At 41.4% G+C, this 25431-nt stretch overlaps 1 protein-coding gene across 3 annotated transcripts; it reads right to left on the bottom strand.

Annotated features, from left to right (window-relative positions):
- Window positions 1-390: 390 nt before the first annotated feature.
- Window positions 391-18569, bottom strand: LOC119857313 (astacin-like metalloendopeptidase). Of its 3 annotated transcripts, XM_043516851.1 has the most exons (12): window positions 18465-18566; window positions 18266-18290; window positions 16258-16395; window positions 14302-14419; window positions 13837-14015; window positions 10344-10425; window positions 7540-7667; window positions 7146-7261; window positions 5825-6050; window positions 3688-3806; window positions 2487-2709; window positions 391-1325 (listed from the first exon to the last, which is right to left on the bottom strand). In XM_043516851.1, the coding sequence occupies exons 1-12, from the start codon at window positions 18531-18533 to the stop codon at window positions 1312-1314; spliced, it is 1437 nt and encodes a 478-aa protein (XP_043372786.1). In that variant the 5' UTR covers window positions 18534-18566; the 3' UTR covers window positions 391-1311. The 3 variants fall into 3 exon arrangements, with proteins under 3 accessions (XP_043372786.1, XP_043372785.1, XP_043372787.1); XM_043516850.1 differs by lacking the exon at window positions 391-1325 and having other exon boundaries at window positions 1802-2709; window positions 18465-18569; XM_043516852.1 differs by lacking the exons at window positions 391-1325; window positions 16258-16395 and having other exon boundaries at window positions 1802-2709.
- Window positions 18570-25431: the final 6862 nt, after the last annotated feature.

Raw genomic sequence — 25431 nt, forward strand, 5'->3', positions numbered from 1 at the left:
TTACACAAAGTAAAACTATTTCCCCATGTTATTTCTCCCCCCCACTTCACCCCCCACTGTTCCTCAGACTTTCTTGTTAACTGCTGAAAATGGCCCACCTTGATTATCACCATAAAAGGTTTTCCTCCTTCCGCCCCACCCCCCCGCTTCCTGCTGGTCAGAGCTAATCTTAAGTGATCACTCTCCTTACAGCATGTATGATAAAACCCATTGTTTCATGTTCTCTTTGTGTGTATATAAATCTCCCCACTGTATTTTCCACCGAATGCATCCGATGAAGTGAGCTGTAGCTCACGAAAGCTTATGCTCAAATAAATTTGTTAGTCTCTAAGGTGCCACAAGTACTCCTTTTCTTTCTCCTGGTGAGAGAGACAAGTTTTCAAGCTTACATAGAGCTCTTCTCACCAACAGAAGTTGGTCCAATGAAAGATATTACCTCACCTCCTTTGTCACTTTAATATCTTGGGACCAACATGGCTACAACAACACTGCATGCATATAGGATTAAGTTACAGCAGACTAAGGCCACTTTACTCCTGAATGAGACCATGGGGCAAGGGAAACGACAGATTTGCTTTAATTTATGCCCATTGACTTCATACCTTTAGTTGATTTGCCTTAACTTTCTGGAGTGCCCCCATGTAGGCGTGGCCTGAGTGCTGTAACCCAAAACTGTCTTATCTGAAAAAAAAACTGGGTTTTGTTGTCATTTGGGGGGGGGGGGTTGTGCCTTGGGGTAAACTAACATGTGTGGGCAATCCTGAGGTAAAACACAGGTACTTTAGTTTTATTATGAGGTAAACTAGGCAAGATCAGCACTATGCCCCTGTCTGGTGTTGATGTCAGCTAGTTCACCTCACACACATTAGTTAACCTGAGGTAAAAAAAATGCACATTTTCAGCAGTGAAGACAAAGCCAGAGAGAGAGACCACAGCATGGGTGAGTAAAGTTAAAATTTTGTTATATTCTCCATCCAAGGTGCAAATCCAAAGAGGCAACCATGTGCAATATGGGGAGACTTTACAGCTCCTGGAAAGTCGACTCTTACCAGAGCGGAGAATGTGTGGTATCCACATAGTATTCCCAAGCTCCACTTCTCTGTACCCCATCCCATCATGGTACTACCAGTCTCGCAGTTCAGATTCCTACATCTATATTAGCGAAAAGCATTCATTTTGGTGTTGAAAATGAACCAGTGTCTGAAAATATATTGCAGGCAAATGGTAAAGAGCAAGGTGAATCACTGTCCTTCCAGGCACTCTTTTCTTTCTTCGTGGCAATGGGGGAAGAAGATTTTCCTTGAGTTTCCTTCATGATGTCATAACTGCAATTACAGAACATTTGCAACTACAGCATCCGTCAATGCAAGGGCCATGTATATACAGCATTGAAGTATAGTGTGCTGCTGCTGTACAGTACCCTATGGAGATCCAAGTTCAAGATCTCGTTCATTTCCTTAATGCTATGCCATCAGATGCTGAGAGCACTGTGGAGACAATGTACTTAGGTCCCTCCTCAAAAGGTGGTAATGTTCGTAAACCATTGAAATCAAAGGGAGTTAGGCAGCTAAATGTGTTTGAGGATCTGAGCTGTAATAGGCTGAAATCAGTGGGCTCCCTTTGACTTCAACAGGTTTTGGACTAGGACTTTAATCATTAGAGATGAGGAGCTTTAAATCACTCTGTGAGGACTCTTCTGGCCTATGCAAAATGGGTTCTGAATGTCCAACCCTCACAGAGCAAGGATGTCCAACACTAGGATAGGGAATCTTCTATGCTTCAAGAAGGTATCAGAGTATACCAAGTGCATCTATCATTTTTAGAAATTATATTAGAGTAAAACTCTAAATGTCTCCTCAAATAAAGTGTGTTTTATACGTATGCAAACAGTCAGAATTGTTTGTGGGACTTTCAAAACTTAAAATCAGCCATAATCTTAATGCTGTAGCCCTTAATCTCACATCCTTCTACCCCACAATGTTTGTCATTATTCTTTTTTATGTCTCATCTCTAGGGACAGCTTTTCAATAGAGCTTGGTTTCCATTTAGACACCTAAAAGATGGCCACAGTTTCACAAGTTCTCAGCACACAGAAATGCCTAATGAGGCACTTAGGGTCAGATTTTCAATAGAGCTCAGTACCTATCATGCTGAACTCTTAAAATGTGACCATTTATTTTTGTGACAAAATGAGAGCTAACCTCTTTTGAATATATGCCCCAGTGATAGGCAGGTTATAACTACATGTTCGTATCTGAGAGGACTCAAACTGTTGGACCCAGATCCTCAAAAGTATTTAGTTGGGTGCCTAAATATCTTGAGGACCTGGGCCTAAGATCAAGGACATTGTCCTTTATTTGTGTGTGATTCACAGTGCACACTTTTACAGCAGTAAAATAATAACTTAGCCCCAAACAAACTAGTCTCACACTTTTATCAACATGAAAATTCACCAACCCTCCCTAAATTTTTGCAATTAGACTTACCAAAAGTGTAGTTCAGCATGAATCCAGGAAACACCCAAGCAACATCGCTGTGAAATTCTACCAGCACAAAGTTCTCAGAGGAGGTAAAGTCTGCAATCTGCATTGTCCCACAGTATGGGCCCACAGCTGGAGATGTGGGTCGGCTCCCATCATGAATAAGCAAATAGTCGTACTTACATTCATCTATGTCCTCCAGCTCAAAGGAGACCATTTTTAGAGAGATCTATAGAAAATACAACAAGAACACTTTGCTTGTATCCCTTTCCCTTGCCCTTTATCTTGTTTATTTAGATTGTAATTTTGGGGGGGCCTGGACTGATTGTACAGTGCCCCAGGAGACTGTGGTCCTGATCTTGGCTGGCCCTTAAGTGTTATTGGAATGTAAATTATTATTTATTATATTATAAAATTGTTTGAACTAAAAAACCATTTGATTTGGAGGGTGGATCATTTGGGTAATCTCCTGTTTTGTGGCAGGATTAATTTCACTCTCTTTGGCAGTAAGGCATCAGATACAGTTTTGAATATCTCTCGGAGCAAATATTCAAAATACCAATGTAGCATTTCAGCTTCTTGGCTCTCACCTAGGCTATGTCTACAGTACGAGCTAGAGGTACGATTCCTCTGCTCCCATACACATACTTTCACTTGCTATCAGCGAATGTGAGTATAAATTGCAGTACCACAGGGGTAGCGGTGGTAGAGGCAAGGCTTAGCTGTTCCAAATATGCACCCCTCCCCACCAAAACCAGGAGTATGTACTCGGCATGGCTAAGCCAAGCCTCCACCGCGCTATCTGTACTGCAGCTACACTGCTCTTCATACTCCCACTAGCTCAATGAGAGCTATTGCAAGTGTGTGTATGGGAGCAGGAGGAATCACATCGGTAGCTCATAGTATAGATGTAACCCTAGAGATTATTTTGAACTAAACCTACCACTTCTGAGACAATATCACCATCAATTCACATTCAAGGCTAAAATGGTTTTCTTTAACTATAACATAAGGCCTATGGCACCTACTGAAGTCTTTATTGTGAGGGCTTAGGTTGGATTTACATAGTGCATAGGGGTGAATTTCATTCTTTGAGTAGCTGATATTGCTTCTTTGGATGTGCTACAACAACTGGTATTCTGTACTGCAAAGAGAAGCAGTCAGACGGCATTGTTGGAGCCAGCAGAATAACCCTTCAACACGTCACCTTGCGATCTGCTGGAGCACTGATGATCCAGAAACAGTCCTGGTTTTTGGGGTACCTGTAGGGGTAGTTTGGGGAGGTGATCACCCCACTTGTGCCCATCAAAGTGCTTCCACATTTCACTAAGAAGAAAAGAAACCACACAGATAATGTTGAAAAGCTTATTAACAGCTTGTGAGCAGGAAGAAAGAATCCAAAGGGACATCAATATGGGCCTATTCTAGAGCCAAGAGAAAATGTCTCCTACTCAAACAGTTTGTTTCTATGGCCAGCATCTGTGCTTCCATTTGTACCGACAGAGCTTAGAGCATATGTTGGTTCTCCTTTGGAGAAGAGGGGGAAACTTCAACTTAATGCTGCATAAAGGTGTGAACTTAAATAACTTTAATGTAGAAAAGGGAGGGTTTTCCCCTCACCCACCTCCCCTGGCACATTTCCAAGCCCATCCCCACTTTTTTTCAATTTTTGTTTCTTCAAGCAGCAGGGAGCAGAATTGCAAATGACACATTTCTACTTATAGAGCACCCTCCACGTTCAAGCACTGGCTGAATTCCTGGTGATTCTGAGACCAGGCTTGTGGTAGATAGACAGTAATTTGTTCTAGTAAACTAGTCCCAAAAAAATGTGGCTGAAATAGTTTCTTATATATTTGTATAGCCAGTAAAAAGGAAATGAGCTTTCAGGAGCACTTATTTGATGTAGAGAGTTAATAATTTTCTATGCAGTGGTTGTGCAACTCCAACTGAAAGAAAGAAGCTAAAGAGTCAGATCCTGGGTAAAATTTGCTTTTGAAAATTGTACTTAGTGTCATAATTCTATAGCAAGGGGGAGTGACAAAAATAGGAGGGAAGTGGGAGGGAACAAACTGCTGGCTACAGCAGTAATTAAAATAAGTTTTTTCCTTTTGTAAAAAGTCAAACAGTGAGATGTCCTCCATTTTTTCCCCATAAAAACCAAAGTTACATTTTGGAGTTTAAGTAATAATAAACAGTAATGATCTTACTTGTATTGGTGCCTTTCCTTCCATAGCACTTCACTAATGACAGAGAAACTATAGCCACCAAGTAGTTTATTCCCCCACTGCTCCCCCCAAAATACAGTAACCTCTCAAGTAAAGCTCCTAAACAACACACACACACACACACACACACACACACACGCTTTGAAATCAGGAAGTGAAAAATTACCAGCACCAATGGAAAGTACAGGAAAAGTTTAAATAGGCAGCCTGTAATTACTTCCTCTGAAACTTTCCAAGACACTGGGGTTAGTATCCTGTCTGAAGTAAAGTGCCATGGGACCTTCAATAACCACTAAGTGGCCAGGACCTCAGTTTTACATCTTATTGGAAAGAATTCTCTACAGTTCCCTCTGGCATCACACTGTATCATTGATTCAGCATTGACTTGGGGGTCAGATGGCCACCTACGGAAGCACCAAAATCACTTTCTGCTGCACCTGGATGTTTTTTGGGGGGTGTCCCCCGTCCAAATACTACCAGGGCCCTATCCTGCTTAGTTTGTATGGTAAGCCCAGACCTCACAAGGGAGTAAATCCACAGATAAGATGACTTGCACCAACCTAGAAAATGATAGGTTGGTTGGCTATGATAGGTAGGCTGTAGACCCAAGCTATCCCCTTCCCTCCCCCCACCCAAATTGTTAAAAATACCTTCTATGGGGCCCCTACTTTCTACCTTGTCATTCATGAGATATAAAATTGCATAGATATCCAGATGGCTTGTGGAGTGTTCTGCAGCCACTTTTCACTCTATGGCTAGCAGCTCCTATGGCTCACTTACTTTATTTAAACAAGTAGCTGTAAAGACCTCAACTAGACCAACAAGGCTTCCTCGGCCTCCAGAAAAATAGTGGGGCCTGAGAGCTGTTGGTGTTAGGGCAAGGTAGGGTCCTATTTTTCATTTTTTTCTTCATTCCCAGCTCCACAAGCTACTGGTTTGAACAGTTCTTATGGATGGTGGAAGGGAAAACATAGAAAAAAAAGGGTTTACCACCAAAAATTCAAGTATAGAAAGACACATTTTGCAAAATTTCACAAAATGTTCAGTTTTGCACATGAATATTTGCTAAGCAAAAATTAGAAATGTCACCAAGTTCTGTAAATGAGGCACTGTACGCACCCTGGCTATAGGAGGCTTGGAAACCTGTTGCTGCAGTAGTCTCATCACTCACAAACTCTATAAGCATCACGTTTCTAGAAGCCACCAATGATGGTAAGGACCCCATCCCACACAACTTGTCCAGTAAGACACTGGAATTCCTGCTGCTTCCATCATAAATTCTGATGTAGTCAGAGGTACAGTCTGGGGAAGGCTGAAGATCAAAAGCATCAAACTCAAGGAAAACCTGAAGAGGAACAAGAAAATTAAACACTTCAAATCTTCCCTAACTCCTCCTCTTTTCCTTCCTCATTTGACCCTGACCTACATCACAGATCAGTGTGTGAATTTCAGTGTGAACCTGTTTGTCAAAGAGGATCTTGGCTGAAATCCTGAGCTCCTTATACTGTCCTCCCTTCTCAAGAGAGCTCTCCTCCTTTTCTTTCCCGTCATCAGGAGACTTGCCTTCATTTCCCTCCCACACTTCTTACCCTTTATTTACCACCCCCCTCTCTTCAGTTGTGCCTCTTCCATCTCTCTAGTCCCATCCCCCTCCCCCCCCAAGCACCTACCTTCAGTAATGACACCACCACAGAGACCCTTCTGCTCCTTGCCTACCTTTCATTTGCTGCCAGCCTGCTCTCCCCAGCTCTTCACCTTGCCAGTGCTGCTTCAGTCCCCACTCTCATGTCCCCAGCCACTTCTCTATGCTACATGCCCATGAAGCTTCCTGGTTTGACAAGAACAGCAGGACCAAGTATAGAAAAAGAGAGTGAGGGACTGGACTCACATGAGAGTCCCATCCAGATTCCACCTCTCAGCAGCCAGAGAGATTCCCCTGTCCCTGCACAGTTCCCCACAGTGGCCACAGGAAAGCAGTAAATCTTCACACCTAGAACATGATTCAGAGCTCTTTTACACTGGTGTAAATCAGAGTAACTCCACTGACATATATGAGAGCAGAATCAGACTCCAAAAGGGTTATGTTATTAACTAGTGCATTTGAAAGTGATATATTATCTCATAGATTTTAAGGTCAGAAGGGACCATTAGATCATCTAGTTTGACCACCAGTATATCAAAGGCCATTAAGGTTCACTCGGTTACTCAGCCCAAAAACTTGTGTTTGGCTAAAGCATGTCTTTCAGAAAGGCATCCTGTCTTGATATAAAAACATCAAGAGATGGTTTCCCTTGTAGTTTGTCCCAATGGTTAATCACTGGCACAGTTAAATAATATTTAATATATACTACTATTAAAATTATGACATACAATAGCAATCTGATAAATAATGCCATGTATTAACACCTATTCAAACCTCCTTTTTCCTAACAAAAATCACCTGATGCTGTGGGATGCGAATGAGCCACAAACAGTTGCTGTTGTCTGGATATGAGGATGGGTAATTGACAGACGAGAAGGTGTCATTAGGTTTATGCAGCACATTGCTACAGCAATCTGAAGAACAAAAGAAAACAGCTGTAAAGAAAATGAAAGATGCAGAGAAATCCTCTTCAAGGGAAAATCCAGTCACAGTTATCTCCATCCGTTAACGGCTGTCAGATTTATAAAAGAGAAATTAATTGTCATGTTTACAAATGTGTCAAGGCTCATCTATTAAAAGCATTAAATAACTGTAAGCAAAATAATGGGGCTAGTAAAATAAGGTTGAAGGAAATTAGCTATCATAAAGGTTCATAATTAAGATTACAGTACATAATATTTGGAGCACTTACTGCAGCTATAGAGCTTGTTGATTTTAGCCACATCGAGATTACTCAGTCCCTCTCTCTGTCCGATGGGTACAGAGGGATCAGGAATCGGTACAATAGTTGCTTTCCCAGAGGTTTTAGAGAAGTCATATCTGCAGAAGCAGGGGAAATCATGTGTCTCAGTCAAATCCCCCTTTAAGTGATGCATTTGGAATATTTTCCACAATAATACAAGTAACATTTGCCTAAGATTCTGAAGAGATTAAATAACTAGGAAAGGGCAAGCAAAAAGCCTTCACAGATATCTCAGGAAGAACACTGAGGCAACAGCTTTGTATCCAGCAACACTGAAATGAGAAACAAGGGGAGAACATATTGTTTGGGGGATGACTCATTCCAAACCTTTCATTATAGATTTCAGAGTAGCAGCCGTGTTAGTCTGTATTCGCAAAAAGAAAAGGAGTACTTGTGGCACCTTAGAGACTAACAAATTTATTAGAGCATAATGTGTGTGTATATAAATCTCTCCTCTGTTTTTTCCACCAAATGCATCCGATGAAGTGAGCTGTAGCTCACGAAAGTTTATGCTCTAATAAATTTGTTAGTCTCTAAGGTGCCACAAGTACTCCTTTTCTTTTTTCATTATAGAGTGAACTCTGTGTCCCAACCAGGATGCTCTGAAGAGCAAGGTTGCTATCTGAACTCCTGATTCTTTGAATATTTGAAACTGCTACTTGCGGTCTCTTGCCTCCAGCTAGACAAGATTTATTTATCTTAATTACTGGTTTGCTCTGAGAAAATGCTCAAAAATTTGCTGCCCGTTAGTGCAAATGTGGGGCAAGGTGGCTGCCACAGGCTTCTGTGTTAAGGGCTAAATTGTAGAATTAAGCCATGAGCCAAGATAATACACAATTTTCACAAAGTACTACACAACATCCTGATGATAAGAGGAATTCTCCTAGTCTTTCTAAGTACTGTTGCATAAGTGAATTAGTGATCTCATTAATAGCCCAGCCCCGAGAACACTGCAGAGGCTAGCTTAGAGGACAGACTTGGTAGTGCCAGACCTGGAGTTATGGCATATAAGGCCTCTACCATAAGGTGTCACAGGGCAATAGCACCAGACATTCCAAATCCACAAAAAAACTGCAGAAATTGGGCTTGTTTTTGGCTTAATTGGCTTGCGAGCTGCTTTTTGGCTAGTTTTCGGCTTGTAGCTTGTTTGGCTTGTTGCTTCTTTTTTTTTGATCAGTTGCCGGCAAAGGGGTGGGGGGGCAAGCAGGGGAGAGAGTCAGGGATGCACAGCAGGCCCACCACAGTCCCAGACTGCATGCCACGGGGATCTAGTCACAAAGAGTATTGGGGTTCTTAGGGATATGCTTGTTTTGAAATAGGATTAGCTTGATTTTTGACTTATTGTGAAAGTCAGGGTGCTTATTTACCGCCTGAAAGTTGGCAACTGTGAACAGCACCTGTATTCCCCCTCAGTGGTCCACCAAGGGCATCCACTCTTAGGCTTCCAGCTCCACAGCCATTGTCTTCCCTTCTATCTCCCTTCTGACTAGAATATTTCCAGGCTGCACAATTCCCTGTCCTGTGTATTTCCCAGCACAGACCGGTTGCCTAATGACATCTGCTTGCTTTCTCTTCAGAGGCAGGTAAGAGCTAACAATTGCTACAGTTATAAGGAACCACACAGTACTTCCTAGGCAAGACTGCTTTAATCTTATGGTAAAAAGCACTACAGAAAAAAATATATTAAAAACAATAAAAGAACCTACACGAATATGAATAAGTTTACCAGAGTTCATTCTAATATGGATTCTGGCAGGAGCAGTCCTTCCTCCTCTAACTCAAGGGACTCCTTGTGGTTACCAGTTCATCACAGCTTCAGCTCAGAAGAAGCACACAGTGATAGGTAGCCTCAGTAGGCCTCATCCTTCCAACCCTACCCTTGGGACTGGGGCCTCTGGGAACCAGAAGTGGTGACTGTTGGTTGGATCATGAAGCAGGCTGAGTCAGTCTAAACCCAGGCTATATCCCAAAGGCCTTTCTTTGTCTGTTGGAGGCTGGAAAATCCAGTTTGAACTAGTGTGTATAAATAAACCTCTCCAGGGAGTAGCTTCACATGTTGATTTTGGAGGGAAAAATTTGCATCCCCTAAACCCCAGTTATTTCCTAAGAAATCCATTTCACGTGCATTGTGCCAAAAAGCCCTTTGAAGTTCCACAAAATCCCACGATTGACCATAAAGACTTGCGTTTTTACATGAAATTGTCAGTCTGTCACATAAGGTACGAATGCAGTGAGAAGAAATGTTACTCCACTATCTTTCTCTTCCAACCCTATCCCTCTTTATCTTTGCGAGGGCTAAATCAGACAGTAGGTATAGATTTTCTTAGTCATAAGTATTCCTGCATTTCTAAGGTTATGTCTACACTTCAGGCTGGAGGTACAAACTCCAGCTTGAGGAGACGTATCGCATGTGATCAAGCTAGTGCACTAAAATTAGTGTAGTTGCAGCAGTGGGAAAGCTAGCCACCCAAGTATGTGTCTGGAGTCTCAGACCGGATTGTGCTCAGGGCAGATAGCCACTCTTGTAGCACCCGCTGCTATGGCTATATTTCTTTTTTAGTACGCTAGCTGGATCAGAGCTTGCGCAGGTACATCTCCTCAAGCTGGAATTTAACCTTCAGCTCGGAGGATAGACATACCTTAAGTAAATAGCAACAGCCATGCCCTAAAAAGAGTAATTCTGTCTCCTAAATTTGAATAGGAGATTAGAGCCCTGCTTGCATCTATGAAAGGAAACCCAGACTCCAACTTACGTGCCATAGTGCATCACTGAGGAATAGTCATAGGGGAGGCCCAGGTTATTGGAATTCACTTTCCCAAAGTTCCCCTGTTCCCCTGTAAGGTACGAGAGCAACATTTCAACCACCAAAACAGGATCAAGGCCAGAAAAAAAAATTATTAAAGTGATACTGCACTTCTCACAGAGCTGTTAGAATACTTAAAATATACCTATTCCCATTTGAGATTATCCTGAGCATGGGCCTGACACAAAGCCCACCTAAGCCCATATGAGTCTTTCCATCAACTTCTGAGGGTTTTGGCTCCAATTCTAAAAGCCAAGTAAGGACTTCAGAATTTGATCCACATGAACTATGGACCCAATTCCACCCTGTGATGCGTATGCATTTGTCTGTCTGCCTGTCTGAGGAGTTTCTAAGATACGCTTCACTGGCATCTGATCATCAGTGACTTCAACAGGAACTGCACCTGTGTATCCAAGAGCAGCGTTTGTCCCCATACTTGTATCTATGACCAGAGAGGAAAACGTGGCTGACTAGCTAGGCTGAGCACTGGGCACATGTGTGTGGGAATGGCTGAGGTGCTGTCCTACAAAACCTTGACCTTCCTCCTTGTGCAATAGCAATGCACTTGGCTATTGACAAAGGAGCCTTTTAACTGTAGAAGAAGGGAGAGGGTTTGCCCTGGAGTTGCACCAAAGTATACCTTAAGAGCCAAATGCTGAGATCTTTATTCAGGTTTTGCTCAATCCTTACTCAGGTAAACTCCCATTGACTTCACTCCCAACTTGCCCATAGCCTGTAGTCAACATAACGGCACAGGATAGGATCCTAGTGTAAATGTTCCTTCTATCTAAGATACTTATTACTCCCCACCTCCCTCACACATTACTGTAATATCTGAGACCTTCACAATCTGTAATGTATTTATCCTTACCATAGCCCTGGGAGGTAGGAAAGTGCTCTTATTCCCATTTTACACATGAGGAATTAAGGCATAGAAAGATTAAGTGACTTGACAAGGTCACACAGAAAGTCTGAGGCAGAGCAGGGAGGTCTCCTAAATCCTAAACTTAGTACCATAACCACTGGACCTTCCTTCCTTGTGTGTGTGTATATAAATCTCTCCTCTGTTTTTTCCACCAAATGCATCCGATGAAGTGAGCTGTAGCTCACGAAAGCTTATGCTCTAATAAATTTGTTAGTCTCTAAGGTGCCACAAGTACTCCTTTTCTTTTTGCGAATACAGACTAACACGGCTGCTACTCTGAAACCTTTGACATGAGTATCTCTGTTATTGTTACTGGTGGCTGGCAAAGCAGGAACCATTTGGACAAGTCCCCCACGTTGGATGCTTATCAGAAATTCATCCTAGCTATCTGAGTCTCTTGAGTCTGAGTCTGCAAAGCTGGGCCAAATTGCTTGTAGGAAAAAACAGTCTCTACATTTAGCACTTTCACTCCCGGTCCAATCCAAGACTATGAAATGTGGGGGGGAATCAAAAAATTAACAACAGATGAGGGAGAAAAAGGTAACTGAACTTTTTCATAGCTCAAAAAACTGATTTGAAGTTTAGGGCAAGGTTCGGGTTGGTTCTTATCAGCATTGATTCTACCAGGCCACTGTATAGTTTCATAATAATTTCCATTCACTCCATTTATAGCCAAGAGGAGGGGAGTGAAAAGCTTCTGTAGTTTACTGTGATTTTTCCCCCCTCTATGCTGTTCTCTTTTATTAACCAGCAGATATGAAAGGGCCTCAGCATTGTGGTTTATATAGAAATATCAAAACCATGAAAGCAATAAATCCTTCGCCTTTCTTTAGCATCCTTCAGCCGTGGATCTCAAAACACCTTTACACACATTAATTAATTCTCTTAATCAAGTCCTCTGTGAATTAAGTTAGTACAATTCCATTTTACAGTTGGGATAACTGAGGCACAGAATAGCTACGGCCAAAATTTTCTCTTAAATTGTAAAGTTTACCACATTCCTTCATATGATATTGACTTCAGAGAGCTGCAGGTGTTCAGCACCTTTTAAAATAAGGACATTTGTTCAGGTGCCTAAATGTGGGTTTCAAAGCCAGACTGGAGGCACCCAAATGTTAATATTTTGGCCTAAGTGACTTGCTCAAGGTCACACAGGCAGTCAGTGGCAGAGCCAGGAATAAAACCCCGATCTTGTCAAGAAAAGATCATCCTTCCTCTCATAATAAATTGCCCTGAGTCACCCACCAACATTTACAGTGAAAAACTAACAAAAATAAATAGGTAAAACAGATTATTTTTAGTTGACTGATGAGGCAAACAAATGTAAACAAGAACATATAATTTGGGAAGTCTTATGGACCGAGGGAAAAGAGTATCTAGGCGCCAGCTCACTAAAATATTTAAGCATGTGCTTATCCAGAAACGTGCTTAAGTCCATCTGTGTTCAGCAATGCATTTAAGCATGTGATTAAAGTTAAGCACATGCTGAAGTGCTTTGCTGAATTGGGGCTCCAGAATCTAAACACTATAAGCAAGAAGAAAGAGCTAAAACAGAAGTTCTGGCCTAAGAAGCAGAACAGTATCTTGTATTAAAAAAAGACTGAGAAAAATAAGCCAAGTTTCACATCTCTAAGTGGACTGCAACAAAATAGCAGGCAATACGTTGTCAAAGCAAAGAAATGGGAAATCTTCCAAGGTGAACTGTAGGGTTAAAGAAACAAAAAAAGAGAGCAATACTGAAACCCTGGGGAAAAATAGGAGGTGGGAGAGCTGGGAAATTGCAAAAGATCTCAGGGCATAAACCTGCACTGTTGAAGTCAATGGGAATTCTGCCTTTGACATCCATGGGAAAAGGATAGGGCCTTCTTCAGAGCTCTTCTTCAGGGAAGGGTATGTGGCTCGAAAGTGTCTCTCTCCCATCAACAGAAGTTGGTCCAATAAAAGATATTACCTCACCCACCTTGCCTCTCTAATATCCTGGGACGGATATGATTACACCGACACTGCATACTAACTCCTTCTTTGTCATTTTCATGATGCAAAGAAGAGTAAAAAAAAGTAATAACTATAAAGACCTGTGAAGCCACCTGCTTTAATCTCTCGCTGTCTCTAGGAAACTCCAGTGCTCACACAGAACCCTATGGCATTATATAAATAGCAAATAATTATAATATCTTGCAAGAGACAACCTCTGACATCTAAGCACAAGACAATGCAATTGAAATTAACTCAGGATAATGTGGGAATGGCTGAAAATTCGTGGGCCTGTTTTAGGGCCTAGTGGTCCCAAACATGATCATGTCCCACTCACAGGGAAAGGCACATATATTTCAATGTGTCTGAGAAGTAAAAATCAAATAATACATTTGCTGAAGTAATTTGTCACTATTTGGTATTCTGTTCTCCAGTCCCATCCCTTGTTATCTAATGTTTGGTAAACATTTTAAAGACGTAAAGAATTAGAATAAGAACTATTACTATCACCATCAATACCATACACCACTCCCTCGGACATACCTTCCATAATGTATTCCCACAAGATCTTAACATAGTTGTTCCGGTCACTCCGGGCCTGTTCATGTAAAAAACCCAGAGCATGGTTCATTTCATGTTGAATTGCTCCTTTACTCATGCAGCCAGTTTTCATCAGGCCCACCTGCTGCATACCTCCAATCTTTCCAAAGTGAGACCAGCAGCTGAAAGGAACATGCAACCAATAACCAAAGATGTCATGTGCGACAAGGTATAGTCCCATAGCTGAAAAGCAACATCATCAACCAAAACTATAAACAAAAAGAGAAAAATTGTATGAGCTCTGGCAACTCACTCTCTTAATCACAGGCTCTTGGAGTTTGCTACCAGCTGGGACTATTTAAATCCAGGTCAAGCAAGCAAGAAAGAAAGAAAGAAAGAAAACAAACTGAAGAATATGTTAGGAGATTATCCCATAATCTAGTCACAATTAGGACTGATGGAACTGACCTCTTCCCAGGTACAACGTTTATATAGTTGGTTTCTGTCGTGCGGTTTATAAACTGGACACAAGTCAGGGTAGCGAACTCCTGCATGGCTTCAGCAATCCAAGTCCTCTCTGCCACAGCTAGGAAGAAAAGGGGGAATACATAACAATGGTATTTTGATTATTATGTGGCAGTCCACTCCACTAAATCTCTGCACCTAGTTGTTATTTTCCTATCACAGAAGTCAAATTGGATAAGAGTGTGGAGGGTTAAGGGATCTTCAAAGTGATTAGGGTAGTAATAATAATTATACTTATCCCTTATGTACATTGCCTTGCATGATGGCAATGAAAGGTAGGGAGGTCAGTATTATTATCTCCATTAGACAGATGGAGAAACTAAAACAGAGAGGTTAAGGCCAAAATTGTCGGTCTGGGGTATGTAAAGTTAGACAGCTGACTATATTTAAGCACCTAAATAAAAGCAGCTTGTTTATTACAGATACTGAACACCTGCAGCTCTCACTGAAGTTACATGAAGCAACAGGTATTCAGCACTCCTGAAAATCAGAGCATCTTTATTCGGTGCCTAAATATGCCTTTAAGTGCTTAACTATATTTGAAACTTTTGGCTTGGGTCAGCCCCCTCAATTACAACCCACTTTTCAAAATTTGTCCCACAACAATGGTGTGCCTCAGTTTCCCCGTCTGTAACATTACAGTAAATAATCCTTACCTAGCCATAGGGATGTTATAAAACTGAATTAATTACTGGGCACAGTCATGCCTCTGCATCAGTGTACTCTAATGCCCCTTGCTTCAAGAGGGGGTTCTGCAGGTCCAGGGATATGCAAGTAAGAAAGGGATGAGGAATGAGCGGGACCATTGTAGGGATAGGTGGACCCACATTCTTCACCTTCTCCCTCCCCCCAGATGGCACCAAGTGATTCCCAAGAAAAGTTAACCCAGACCCAGGCTGTGTTAAATGTCCATGCCTTTTCCCCTGAAAGTGAGAATAACTCTTTAGGAGGGGTCATAGATTCATAGATACTAAGGTCAGAAGGGACCATTATGATCATCTAGTCCGACCTCCTGCACAACGCAGGCCACAGAATCTCACCCACCCACTCCTGCGATAAACCTCTCACCTATGTCTGAGCTATTGAAGTCCTCAAATCGTGGCTTAAAGACTTCAAGGAGCAGAGAATCCTCCAGGAAGTGACCCGTGCCCCATGCTACAGAGGAAGGCAAAAAACCTCCAGGGCCTCTTCCAATCTGCCCTGGAGGAAAATTCCTTCCCGACCCCAAAGTGCTGCTCCAAAGGAATCAAGGAGTGTAAGAGGCACCGAGCTCGTACAAAAACAGGGCTTCTATAAAGATCTTCCAGATTAAGGCACCTGTTCTGCAGCCTGTTCCACAAATCCACTGACTGACCCCTGATCCACTGATCCCAGCAAAACAATTAGGAAGAAATCTCTCCAGGGAAAACCTCATGGAAATTTGCTTTGTTTTCTCCTCTTCTGCACCATTTCCCATGGGAGGGGACAATCAGGCCTTACTGTTGGTATGGCTCTTTTTGAGATCCTTCCATGAAAACTAGTATGTGAGGACAAAATATTTATTACTAAAAGTAATAATATATGAATACAAATATATTCACGGAAGTAACAGATTAGACACATTATTCGGTCCATAGCGGTTAAATGTCAGTAAATATAGACTAGTATGAATGAATCCTTTGGTACTTATGTAACTAAATACTGTCAATTGACCACATCTTTAAATATCCATTTTACTAAATTATATACTATTTTAGCCAAACTGTCCTAGGAACAGCTGATGGGATGGATAATAGTCATAAAGGCTGCCTTGGGTTAAAATCACTTTTGACACATGATACAGAGATACTGTAAAATAACCCTCATAATCTGGTGTTAAAATCCATGCTAATTTCACAGGTACATTTACAAGTGACTTACAAAACTCTGTAGAAACATTAACTGGGACGTTGACTAGCCCATCATGGGACTTGGGCCAGAAGCAGCTGCTGTCACAGTTTATGGCACTGCGTTTCCTTCTCAAGACAATGTCACCCTCATGCAGAATTGTATCACTCTCTAGGCAGATAAAGAGAATAAAGAACATACTAGACATGGGATAGAAGGTGATTTTTCAAAGGCACAAATAGGAATTTGGCAGCCAACGCCCAATGACTTTCAGTGTGTGTTAGGCACCTAACTGCCCTTTCTGTCTTAGAAAATATCCCTGAGTGAGAAGTTATTCTTAATAATCTACAAAAGGATTAGTAAATGTGTTTGTGTGGAAAATAGGCAGCAGGTTTAAAACAAATAAAAGGAAGTATTTTTTCATACAATGCAAAATCAACCTGTGGAACTTCTTGCCAGAGGATGTTGTGAGGGCCAAGACTATAACAGGGTTAAAAAAACAACTAGATAAGTTCATGGAGGGTAGGTCCATCAATGGCTATTGGCCAGGGTGGACAGGGATGGTGTCTCTAGCTGCTATTTGCCAAAAGCTGGGCATGGACAATGGGGGATGGATCACTTGATGATTACCTGTTCTGTTCATTCCCTCTGAAGCAGTTGGCATTGGCCATTGTCAGAAGACAGGATACTGGGCTAGATGGATCTTTGGTCTGACCCAGTATGGCCATTCTTAATATAAACCATTATGTGCTGGGACAGGTCAGGCCTTCCTGACTTCCAGGGAAGAAAATATAATAATTTATAGGCCACTGCACTCTTTTAATCATATGAATGACAGCGTATACATTTGCTAAAGGAGCTTTGGGATCCTACAGCATGGAAGGAGTTTTAGAAATGTAAGGCATTGCTCTCCTTCATTGGGACTTGCAGAGTGAAAGAAGTCTTAACTGGCATCCAGAAAGATCTGCTAAACTGTCCAAGAGACACTACTGTCTCTAAGGGGATTATTCAGTGTGTGCCCCAATTAGTCTCCAGGTTAATTTGTGAAGTATCACATGATATCATAATATGCCCCCCAGTTCTGACTTCCAAATCTCCACTGCTATTCCTAACCTGTGTTTCTCATGGAGAATAACTATTGATTAATGCACCAAATACATGTGTAATTTTGTGCATGTGGACAAAGACGGGACGACGTCACACAGGAAAGAAGTGAAAGATAAAAAAGGACAGCACAGGTGAATGAGTGACCCCCAAGTGTGGAGAGTGGCTGGAGGAGAAGATAGACACAAAAGACTAAATTCAGCTTTGGCATAAGCAGACACATCTACCACTGATATTGAAGGGAACTGAGTTTGCTGACATCAAGACTGAATCTGGCCCAGTGTCAGACAGCCAGGATTGGGATCACTTATATAAAAAGAGTGAAGAGATTCTGCTCTCTTCTTATACTGGTTGTATTCATTGGCAAAATAGCACCCCTTGTGGTAATGGTTGTTACCCTGTATGATTTCCTTATCATACCAACATAAATCATCAACTTAATGTGCGTTTCAAAGAGACAATTGGATTTGTTTTCCAGGGCCCACCATTAGGTACTGACACAGGGATTATTTTTGAAGTGATAAAAAAAATATGGCCAAAATTTTCAAGCCCGAGTCCCTAAAATTGCACTGAAATTATAGTAATAGCCTAACCTGCAGAGGTCCTGAGCAACTCCAGCTCTCATTGAAGTCGATGGATCTGCAGGTGTGATTCATCACCTTGGAAAATCTCCATAACCACTTATATTTAGGGACCTAAATATGGATTTAGAAGGCATCCAGGTCTGAAAATTTCAGCCTATGTGCTCTATTCTCCTCCCAGTTGCAGCACTATAAATCAGAGGTAGCTCTTTTGAAGTGATAGGAGTTATGCTAGTATAAGCCTTGTGTAACAGAGTGGAAAATCAGGCCTGACGTACTTAAAAGTATGGAATAAAAAGGACAACCTTATCCGTAAGAACCCCAAGTATCTATAGAATAGTTAAAATCAAACTCACCCATGTCCTTATTTCTTGTGGCTACCTGCAAAAGGAAAGGAAATCTTTTAGTATGCAAACATGTCATCAAAATAAAACTGTCATTAGGTAGAGTCACAACAAACTCTGTGCTACGCTGAAATATTGTAACTTATTTTCAGACAGACAGTTCGATCAGCAGAGATGCAAAGTCTGAACTGCCATGGCAGCATGAACACACCTGGACAGGTTTACCTAGTGCAAAGCTATAGAAAAATGCTAAAAGGGCTGACAGTGGAATAAGGTTCATCCTCAAATTTCTGAGCAAGTCCTCTGTGTTCTGGAGCTCCGTTCCCCAAAGCCCCAGCTAGTTTACTTGATGTATGTTTTTATAAGAAAGCTGCTGCTTTTAATAAGTGAACCCAACTTAGATAACATGATGTATTTTCACAGAATAAACAAGCTGCAGGAATTCCCAGCAGAGTTGCAGGCTTTCATTTCATACTTATTTATCTTTAGAAAATAGAGGAAGTGGAGCAATATGAAAGAAAAGAAAATAACCTTTAGATGACTCAAGTTTAACTCTGTGAGGATCCCACGAGCTGCCACAGCATTCCCTCACCCCCAGTGCAGGGTCTGGGAATCTGAGAAGTGAGGGGCAGGGAGTGGGTGGGTTTGCCTTAGGAGAGATGCGCATTTCTCCCTCCCCCATGAAAACACAATTGGAGACATGCTGTCAGGGAGTTGGGACAGAACCACAGGGAGTCCAGAACCTCTGCACAAATAGCCCAATATCCTAGAAAATCCTCAAGATCTTCTAGTTTTGTGGCCCAGACCCCTGGTTTCTTCTGCATGGGGGCAATCTCCACCTCTGACTTTCCTTCAGAAAAAAATTGGAGAATCTTATATTGTTTCCCTTCCCGTTGGCAGGTTATTTCCAAGTAGGGGAATGATCTGGCTCTGCCAGGCAAACTCCCATTGAAGTGAGAACAAATCCAGCTACTTTTCTATTTGTGAATTTGTGGGAGCTGTTTGACATCATGCTTTTAAACTTACTAAAACATCATTAACCCTATTCGCATATTTCTGTGACGTTTAGGGTTACCTCTGCTGTGGCATTTTCCATACAGCACATAATACAACACTGAGGGGCAGACACAAAGAAGCCATAGCGAAAGACAGCTACATGGATGGAAGAGCTCCTCAGTTTGCTACTATAGTAGTTGGTGAGCTTCCCAAGAGGCTGAAAAGCCCAGGGCCACCCTCCACGCTAGCTGCTGCAGATCAAACTCAGAAACCACATTTCCGCAGTTGCACATCACAAAATGACCGGGGAGCCAGAAGCAAAAATTATTAAATGCCCAAAACATACGAAACAAAAGACCAAACCACCATGTAGAGTGTGAATATGAGTCACTCATCTGAGTGTTCATCAAGGAGGTCTGAAAGGGACATTTGAAGTTCTGCCATGGAGTTTTCTATTGTCATTCTGTGGAATGCAATACATAAACCTTTATTGACTCCAGTTGCAGACCATGGGTCAGATTCACCCCTGAAGTCAAGGGAGTTACATCATGAGTTAACTCAATTTGTTGATTACTACAAATAATCAGATACAACTCCAGGCTAATCAGTGGCCCAAAGTCTGGTGTCAACTGCTAGTATAGTACAGCATGGATAAGCATCTCTCAGAAGTGAATTTATTGTTGGTACCATCTGTTTGTCTGGAGCAATCTGCTTTAATATTCTGGTATAATAATTTTAAGGGCTGGGTTTCATTACATGCCCAAGCAATCTGACTACACCACTGTGGTTTACATTCTCTTTCCTTCCCTCCCTCTCTTTTCTCTCATTTCTATTGCTCCCTGACTCTCTATTTTTAGCCACATAGTCCTTAATCTGATGTAAGTATTATGTATCTGATGTAAGTTCCTTCTTATAACTCTGACATGATATTAATAATGTTTCTGTATTATCTAAAATATTGGAATTTTATTTGTCCTTATAAAACTGAAATTAGTGTGTTTCCTCTCCTATTTAGACTTGTTCTTCTGTGAGCAGGCGGCCTATAGGACCTAACGTAAAGTGAGAAGGGAAGGGAAAGCTAGAGCCTACACCTGTTCACAACCCTGAGAGAAATAGCTAGGCTTTAGGCTTTGTCTACACAAAGGATTTCCAGACAGGCTCCTGATGAAGGACCCTCTGTGGACCTACCACTCTCTTCAGCCTCCCCATTGTCCACCTTGAGGCTTCAGCTAATCATTGCAGGCAACCAACATAGGATTAGCTCCCCTAGGAGCTCCCCTTGGGGGTTAGTTACACCAGGAATTTGGAGTCTAAATTCCTGGAATAAACATTAGTGAAGTTCCCCCAGCCAAACATCACAATAACCAACTACAGGAGAAGTATCACCACACAACTCATATGAAATCCCAACAAAATTAAACACTGTTTTATCAGTTCCTCCTTATCGCCATCAAGTCAGGTCCCAAAGTTCTTATTACGCCAGATCTGAAGCAGGAGCATAGGGCCCCCTTATTGGTCAGGCAATAAGAAGACAGACACAGTCAGTGCCCTCCTTGAATGAGTGTGTTACAGTTCCCATTGGCTTTCATGCAAATTGTGCATACACATTTCACCCCCCAGTTTACCAGATTAAATGATTCATATAGATCACATAAGCCATATGACTGGGGGCTTGATCACATGACTTATGAGGAGAGGCTGAGGGAACTAGGATTATTTAGTCTGCAGAAGAGAAGAGCGAGGGGGGGATTTGGTAGCTGCTTTCAGCTACCTGAAAGGGGGTTCCAAAGTGGCTGGAGCTCAGCTGTTCTTGGTGGTACCAGATGTCAGAACAAGAAGCAATAGTCTCAAATTGCAGTCAGGGAGGGTTAGGTTGGATATTAGGAAAAGCTATTTCACTAGGAGGGTGGCGAAGCACTGGAATGTGTTACCTAGGGAGGTGGTGGAATCTCCTTCCTTAGAGATTTTTAAGGCCCAGCATGACAAAGCCTTGGCTGGGATGATTTAGTTGGTGGTGTTGTTATAAAAATAAAATAAAAATCAGTAGGATCTTATTAAAGGGGAAAAGGCAAAATGCCACATTTATTGTGAATACAGAAAGAATCAAAGCAGTTAGTAAGCAGTTAGTTATAGCTATAACATTCCATTCAATTTCATATTTATTCACACATTCATTCATACATACACACACTGGTTCTGCAAGGTTGTTATCATAGTTACCAGCCTTAGAGTTGCTCAGGCCAAGCCACTGGCCAGGTGGCCTAGACATGAGGAGGGAGCAGGGCCTTGTCAGATGCTCATCTGATGCTCCTGGAAGTTGGTTTACAGAATCAGACCCCAAAATTCTCCCTTTCTAGAGTCCATTTTTATAGGAATTTATTTCTTTGCCAGTCTATGGGAATTGTTTCATCATGCTGTTGCTGAATCAATCAGCGGATGGCACATTCCTGACGGCTCCGTGTTGCCAGATGTTATCTTGTTCTTTGGTTCTCCCATCCTTGAGGCTGTTGGGTGGATTCCCGTCTGCCCTCCGGGGGTCCTCTGGTTATTTCCACTTGACGCTTTCTTCAGCCTATGGACACTGGATTCTTAGGCTGGCACCTCCCTGATCATTCTGTTATTATCCACACGAAGCATCCATCCACATACATCCTCTATCTCTATTTTAATGACAATTGTTAACAAAGCGAGATAAATACAACAAAAGGGTGGGGAGTCTCTGGGTGCTGTTTCTGTTGTTACAGAGTATTGCTTTGAGTCTCTCTCTGTGTGAGTAGTTGTTGTTACAAAAACACAATTAGCAGCTTGCAAGTTTCACACGGAGAGGGAGAGAAACAGTACCAAAAACCAAGAGACCTCTTAATTAGTAATACGCTGGAATTTAAACTATGGGGAATCAAACTCATTTGTGATTTTAATACAGAACTTCTTTAATATGATCCAACATAATCCCCCTTTTGACACTAAGATTTATAATTGTCAGTGTCACTTTCTGTGTAGTCTATTCAAGAGAAGGTACTGTGAGGCAATTTGAGTTTGTGATTCCAATTCATCCCACATACATGATCCTAGTGATGTATCTTTACTACAAGGTTCTGGGGCAACAGGCAAGGTGAGGCACACCACTTTTGAGGAGTTCATTTGGTACAACCTCTAGTGTCCAATAGGTTTCAGAGTAGCAGCCATGTTAGTCTGTATTCACAAAAAGAAAAGGAGTACTTGTGGCACCTTAGAGACTAACAAATTTATTTGAGCGTAAACTTTCGTGAGCTACAGCTCACTTCATCGTGAAGTGAGCTGTAGCTCACGAAAGCTTACGCTCAAATAGATTTGTTAGTCTCTAAGGTGCCACAAGTACTCCTTTTCTTTTAGTGTCCAATAGCTTCCCTCCCTCCCCAGCCCACTGGCTTGAGGTCCGGGGTAGCCAGAAGGATCCCATGTGTAATATGGGAAGTGGGCTAACCTTCCATACCTTTGCCCCCAGGGACTGTTGGTGTGCAATTTTGACAACAATTTCTCCCATTAACAAGTCTGGTTTTACAATACTGGAAACGTATTGCATCCATTCATATTGATAAGTGTCAAACAATGACCTCTTTCTTTGTTTTTGTATTAGGCTGTCCTGTAGCTGGGATAGAGAGCTTAATTTATTCTTAATTACCTGCAGGTCTGTAGTATTTTTTTTTTAAACACATAACAGTGCTAGCAACAACGCAAAATACAATTTCTATTGTGACAGTAGATTCATGGTATTGGGTTGCTCTTTCAGCTGGCATCAGCTTTTCCTGATTTTTCTGAAAGACAAAAAGAACAAGTTTCTACCCCTTTTGGGGTGGTAGATTATTGCTTAAAATATTTCTTTTACAAATACCCTTGCTGCTTGCAGGCAAAACGGAGGAATTACCCCCATATTTTCCTGTGTTTGTTCTATAGGCAGGCCAGGTTTCAATGGCTTCTATCTTTTAAGGGTTATGGGGAAATTATCCCACTGTTTAGTCATTACATGCATGAGGTGGGGTACCTCAGTTTCCCTTCTTATACAGCAGACCAAGTTTATAATGTTTTTCCTGCTGTGTTAAGCTTTAAGTTTATTTACAGGTAATAGCTGAGAAGCATCATTACCATATGACTTTAAAGGATTTTTCCAAAAATCATGCACACTATACATTGTTACAAGGGTACTTATTATCATTAAATTTATTAAAGTTATCTTGTTATACCATGCCTTTTATTTAGACAATTTGTTTGCTGACCAGATATGTCCTTTATCTGCAGCTCCTTGGTGCTGCCAGTTCTTTCCTTCCTTTATCAGTTAGGTAATTTGCATTTTCACAGATGCTTCCTGCTTGCTTTTGGATTTAAAGCCATCAGCAGCTCAGATGCTCTATCTTAAAAGGGACACAATCAACTTTCACCAGAGTTTTGATTACTTTTTTTAACTTCTGCTTCCAAAACACAGCAATCTGAAAAAGAAAATGGTGGCTCCCTTGGAGCCCTAATAGCATTTTAATTAGGTAGCATGGTATGTTTGCATTTCTTTTTCCCCTTCTAGATTTAATGATTTTATTAAGATAATGTTGAAGTAAAAAGAAAACGGTACAGAGTTTATGCATAGAAGTTTCTGGTTACCAGGGAATAAGGTACATATTATCAAGGGGTGCGAAGTTCAGTTTAGGAGCGGGTAGCGTAAGGAATACATAATCTGCAATCTCCCTGATTTGCGGGTAAAAGTTTAACGGGTCAAAGTACAGACATTGAGATATGGGGGTATGTTGTCCATATAATGGCTATGTTCAGGTGTGAAGTATAATGAGCGGGTATGATAATGAGGATGGATCTACCCTCATTTGGTGAGATTTAAGGTTCAGTGAGTTTATGGTTCCAGTTCATATGGTCCAATGAAAAAAAAGAAGTCTCTCAGTCCCTTTCCCATGGTTGATGCATGATGTTGTACCGGCTCATACCTCCTGGTACTGTCGGTGGCCAGTGATGTGTTCGATGTAGATGTCCCTGGACCATCGGATTGTGTCCGAGACCATGAGGCGCCGCATGAGCCATGCGTACCGTCGACTGATCCCGCAGGTCCGCAGCACACGCTCGTTGCAGGGGTCCGACAATCAGGGCATCCATCTGCACCTTAATATACACTGACAGGTTTCAGAGTAGCAGCCGTGTTAGTCTGTATTCGCAAAAAGAAAAGGAGTACTTGTGGCACCTTAGAGACTAACAAATTTATTAGAGCATAAGCTTTCGTGAGCTAAGTGAGCTGTAGCTCACGAAAGCTTATGCTCTAATAAATTTGTTAGTCTCTAAGGTGCCACAAGTACTCCTTTTCTTTTTGTTAATATACGCTGCACATGTTCTGGGGCAAATGCACATTCCTTCCATAGTTTAACTTCTATAACATTATCCATATCAATTTTTACATAAGGTGTAACTATTTCTTTTGTGCTTACAGAGTTTTCATGTACCTTTATCAAAGTGACAGTCTGATTACTCAGAGTCATTTTAAGACTCAGTGTTTCTAACATTGCTTCTTTTTGTTTTGTGCACCTCACTCCTGCTGTTGCTTCAGAGGGGCATTGTCTTTTTTAATTTTTTTTTTTTTACTACAGCTCTCATCTGCTATTTTGTTACAAAAGCAAACAAAACAAACAAACAAACAAGCAAAAAGAATCCAGAATTTTTTTTTCTATTCTCCTGATTTTGACTGCCCTGCTGCAGCCACAACTTAAAAACATTTTAAATTTTGTAAAGCATTGAGTTACCTTTAAATGCCAAATCCCAAAGCTAAACAACACTAATCACCTGTGTCTAGCAAAAAGGTCTGTCAGTTTTGCTACTTTGAATTAAAGAGTCAAATGGATTTTTAGTGGCATTATTTAAAACAAAAACAAAACTAATTGGTCCTTAGAACTTTATATATTTACACACATACAGATAGATACATACACATTTTCTTTTCCTTAACATCCCTTCCACACTGCTCTGTTTTTTACATCTTGCATTCCCCCTTTATACATATGAGGCAGTAAAAATCCCCAATGATGTGGATTCCACAACCACCCTGACAGTTAGGAAGCTTTTCCTAATGTCCAAACTAAACCGCCCTTGCTGCAATTTAAGCCCTTTGCTTTTTGTCCTATCCTCAGAGGTTAAGAAAAAAAAAATTCCTCCTCCTT

Source organism: Dermochelys coriacea, chromosome 6, assembly GCF_009764565.3.
Source record: "Dermochelys coriacea isolate rDerCor1 chromosome 6, rDerCor1.pri.v4, whole genome shotgun sequence".
In the NCBI taxonomy this organism is placed as follows: domain Eukaryota; kingdom Metazoa; phylum Chordata; order Testudines; family Dermochelyidae; genus Dermochelys; species Dermochelys coriacea.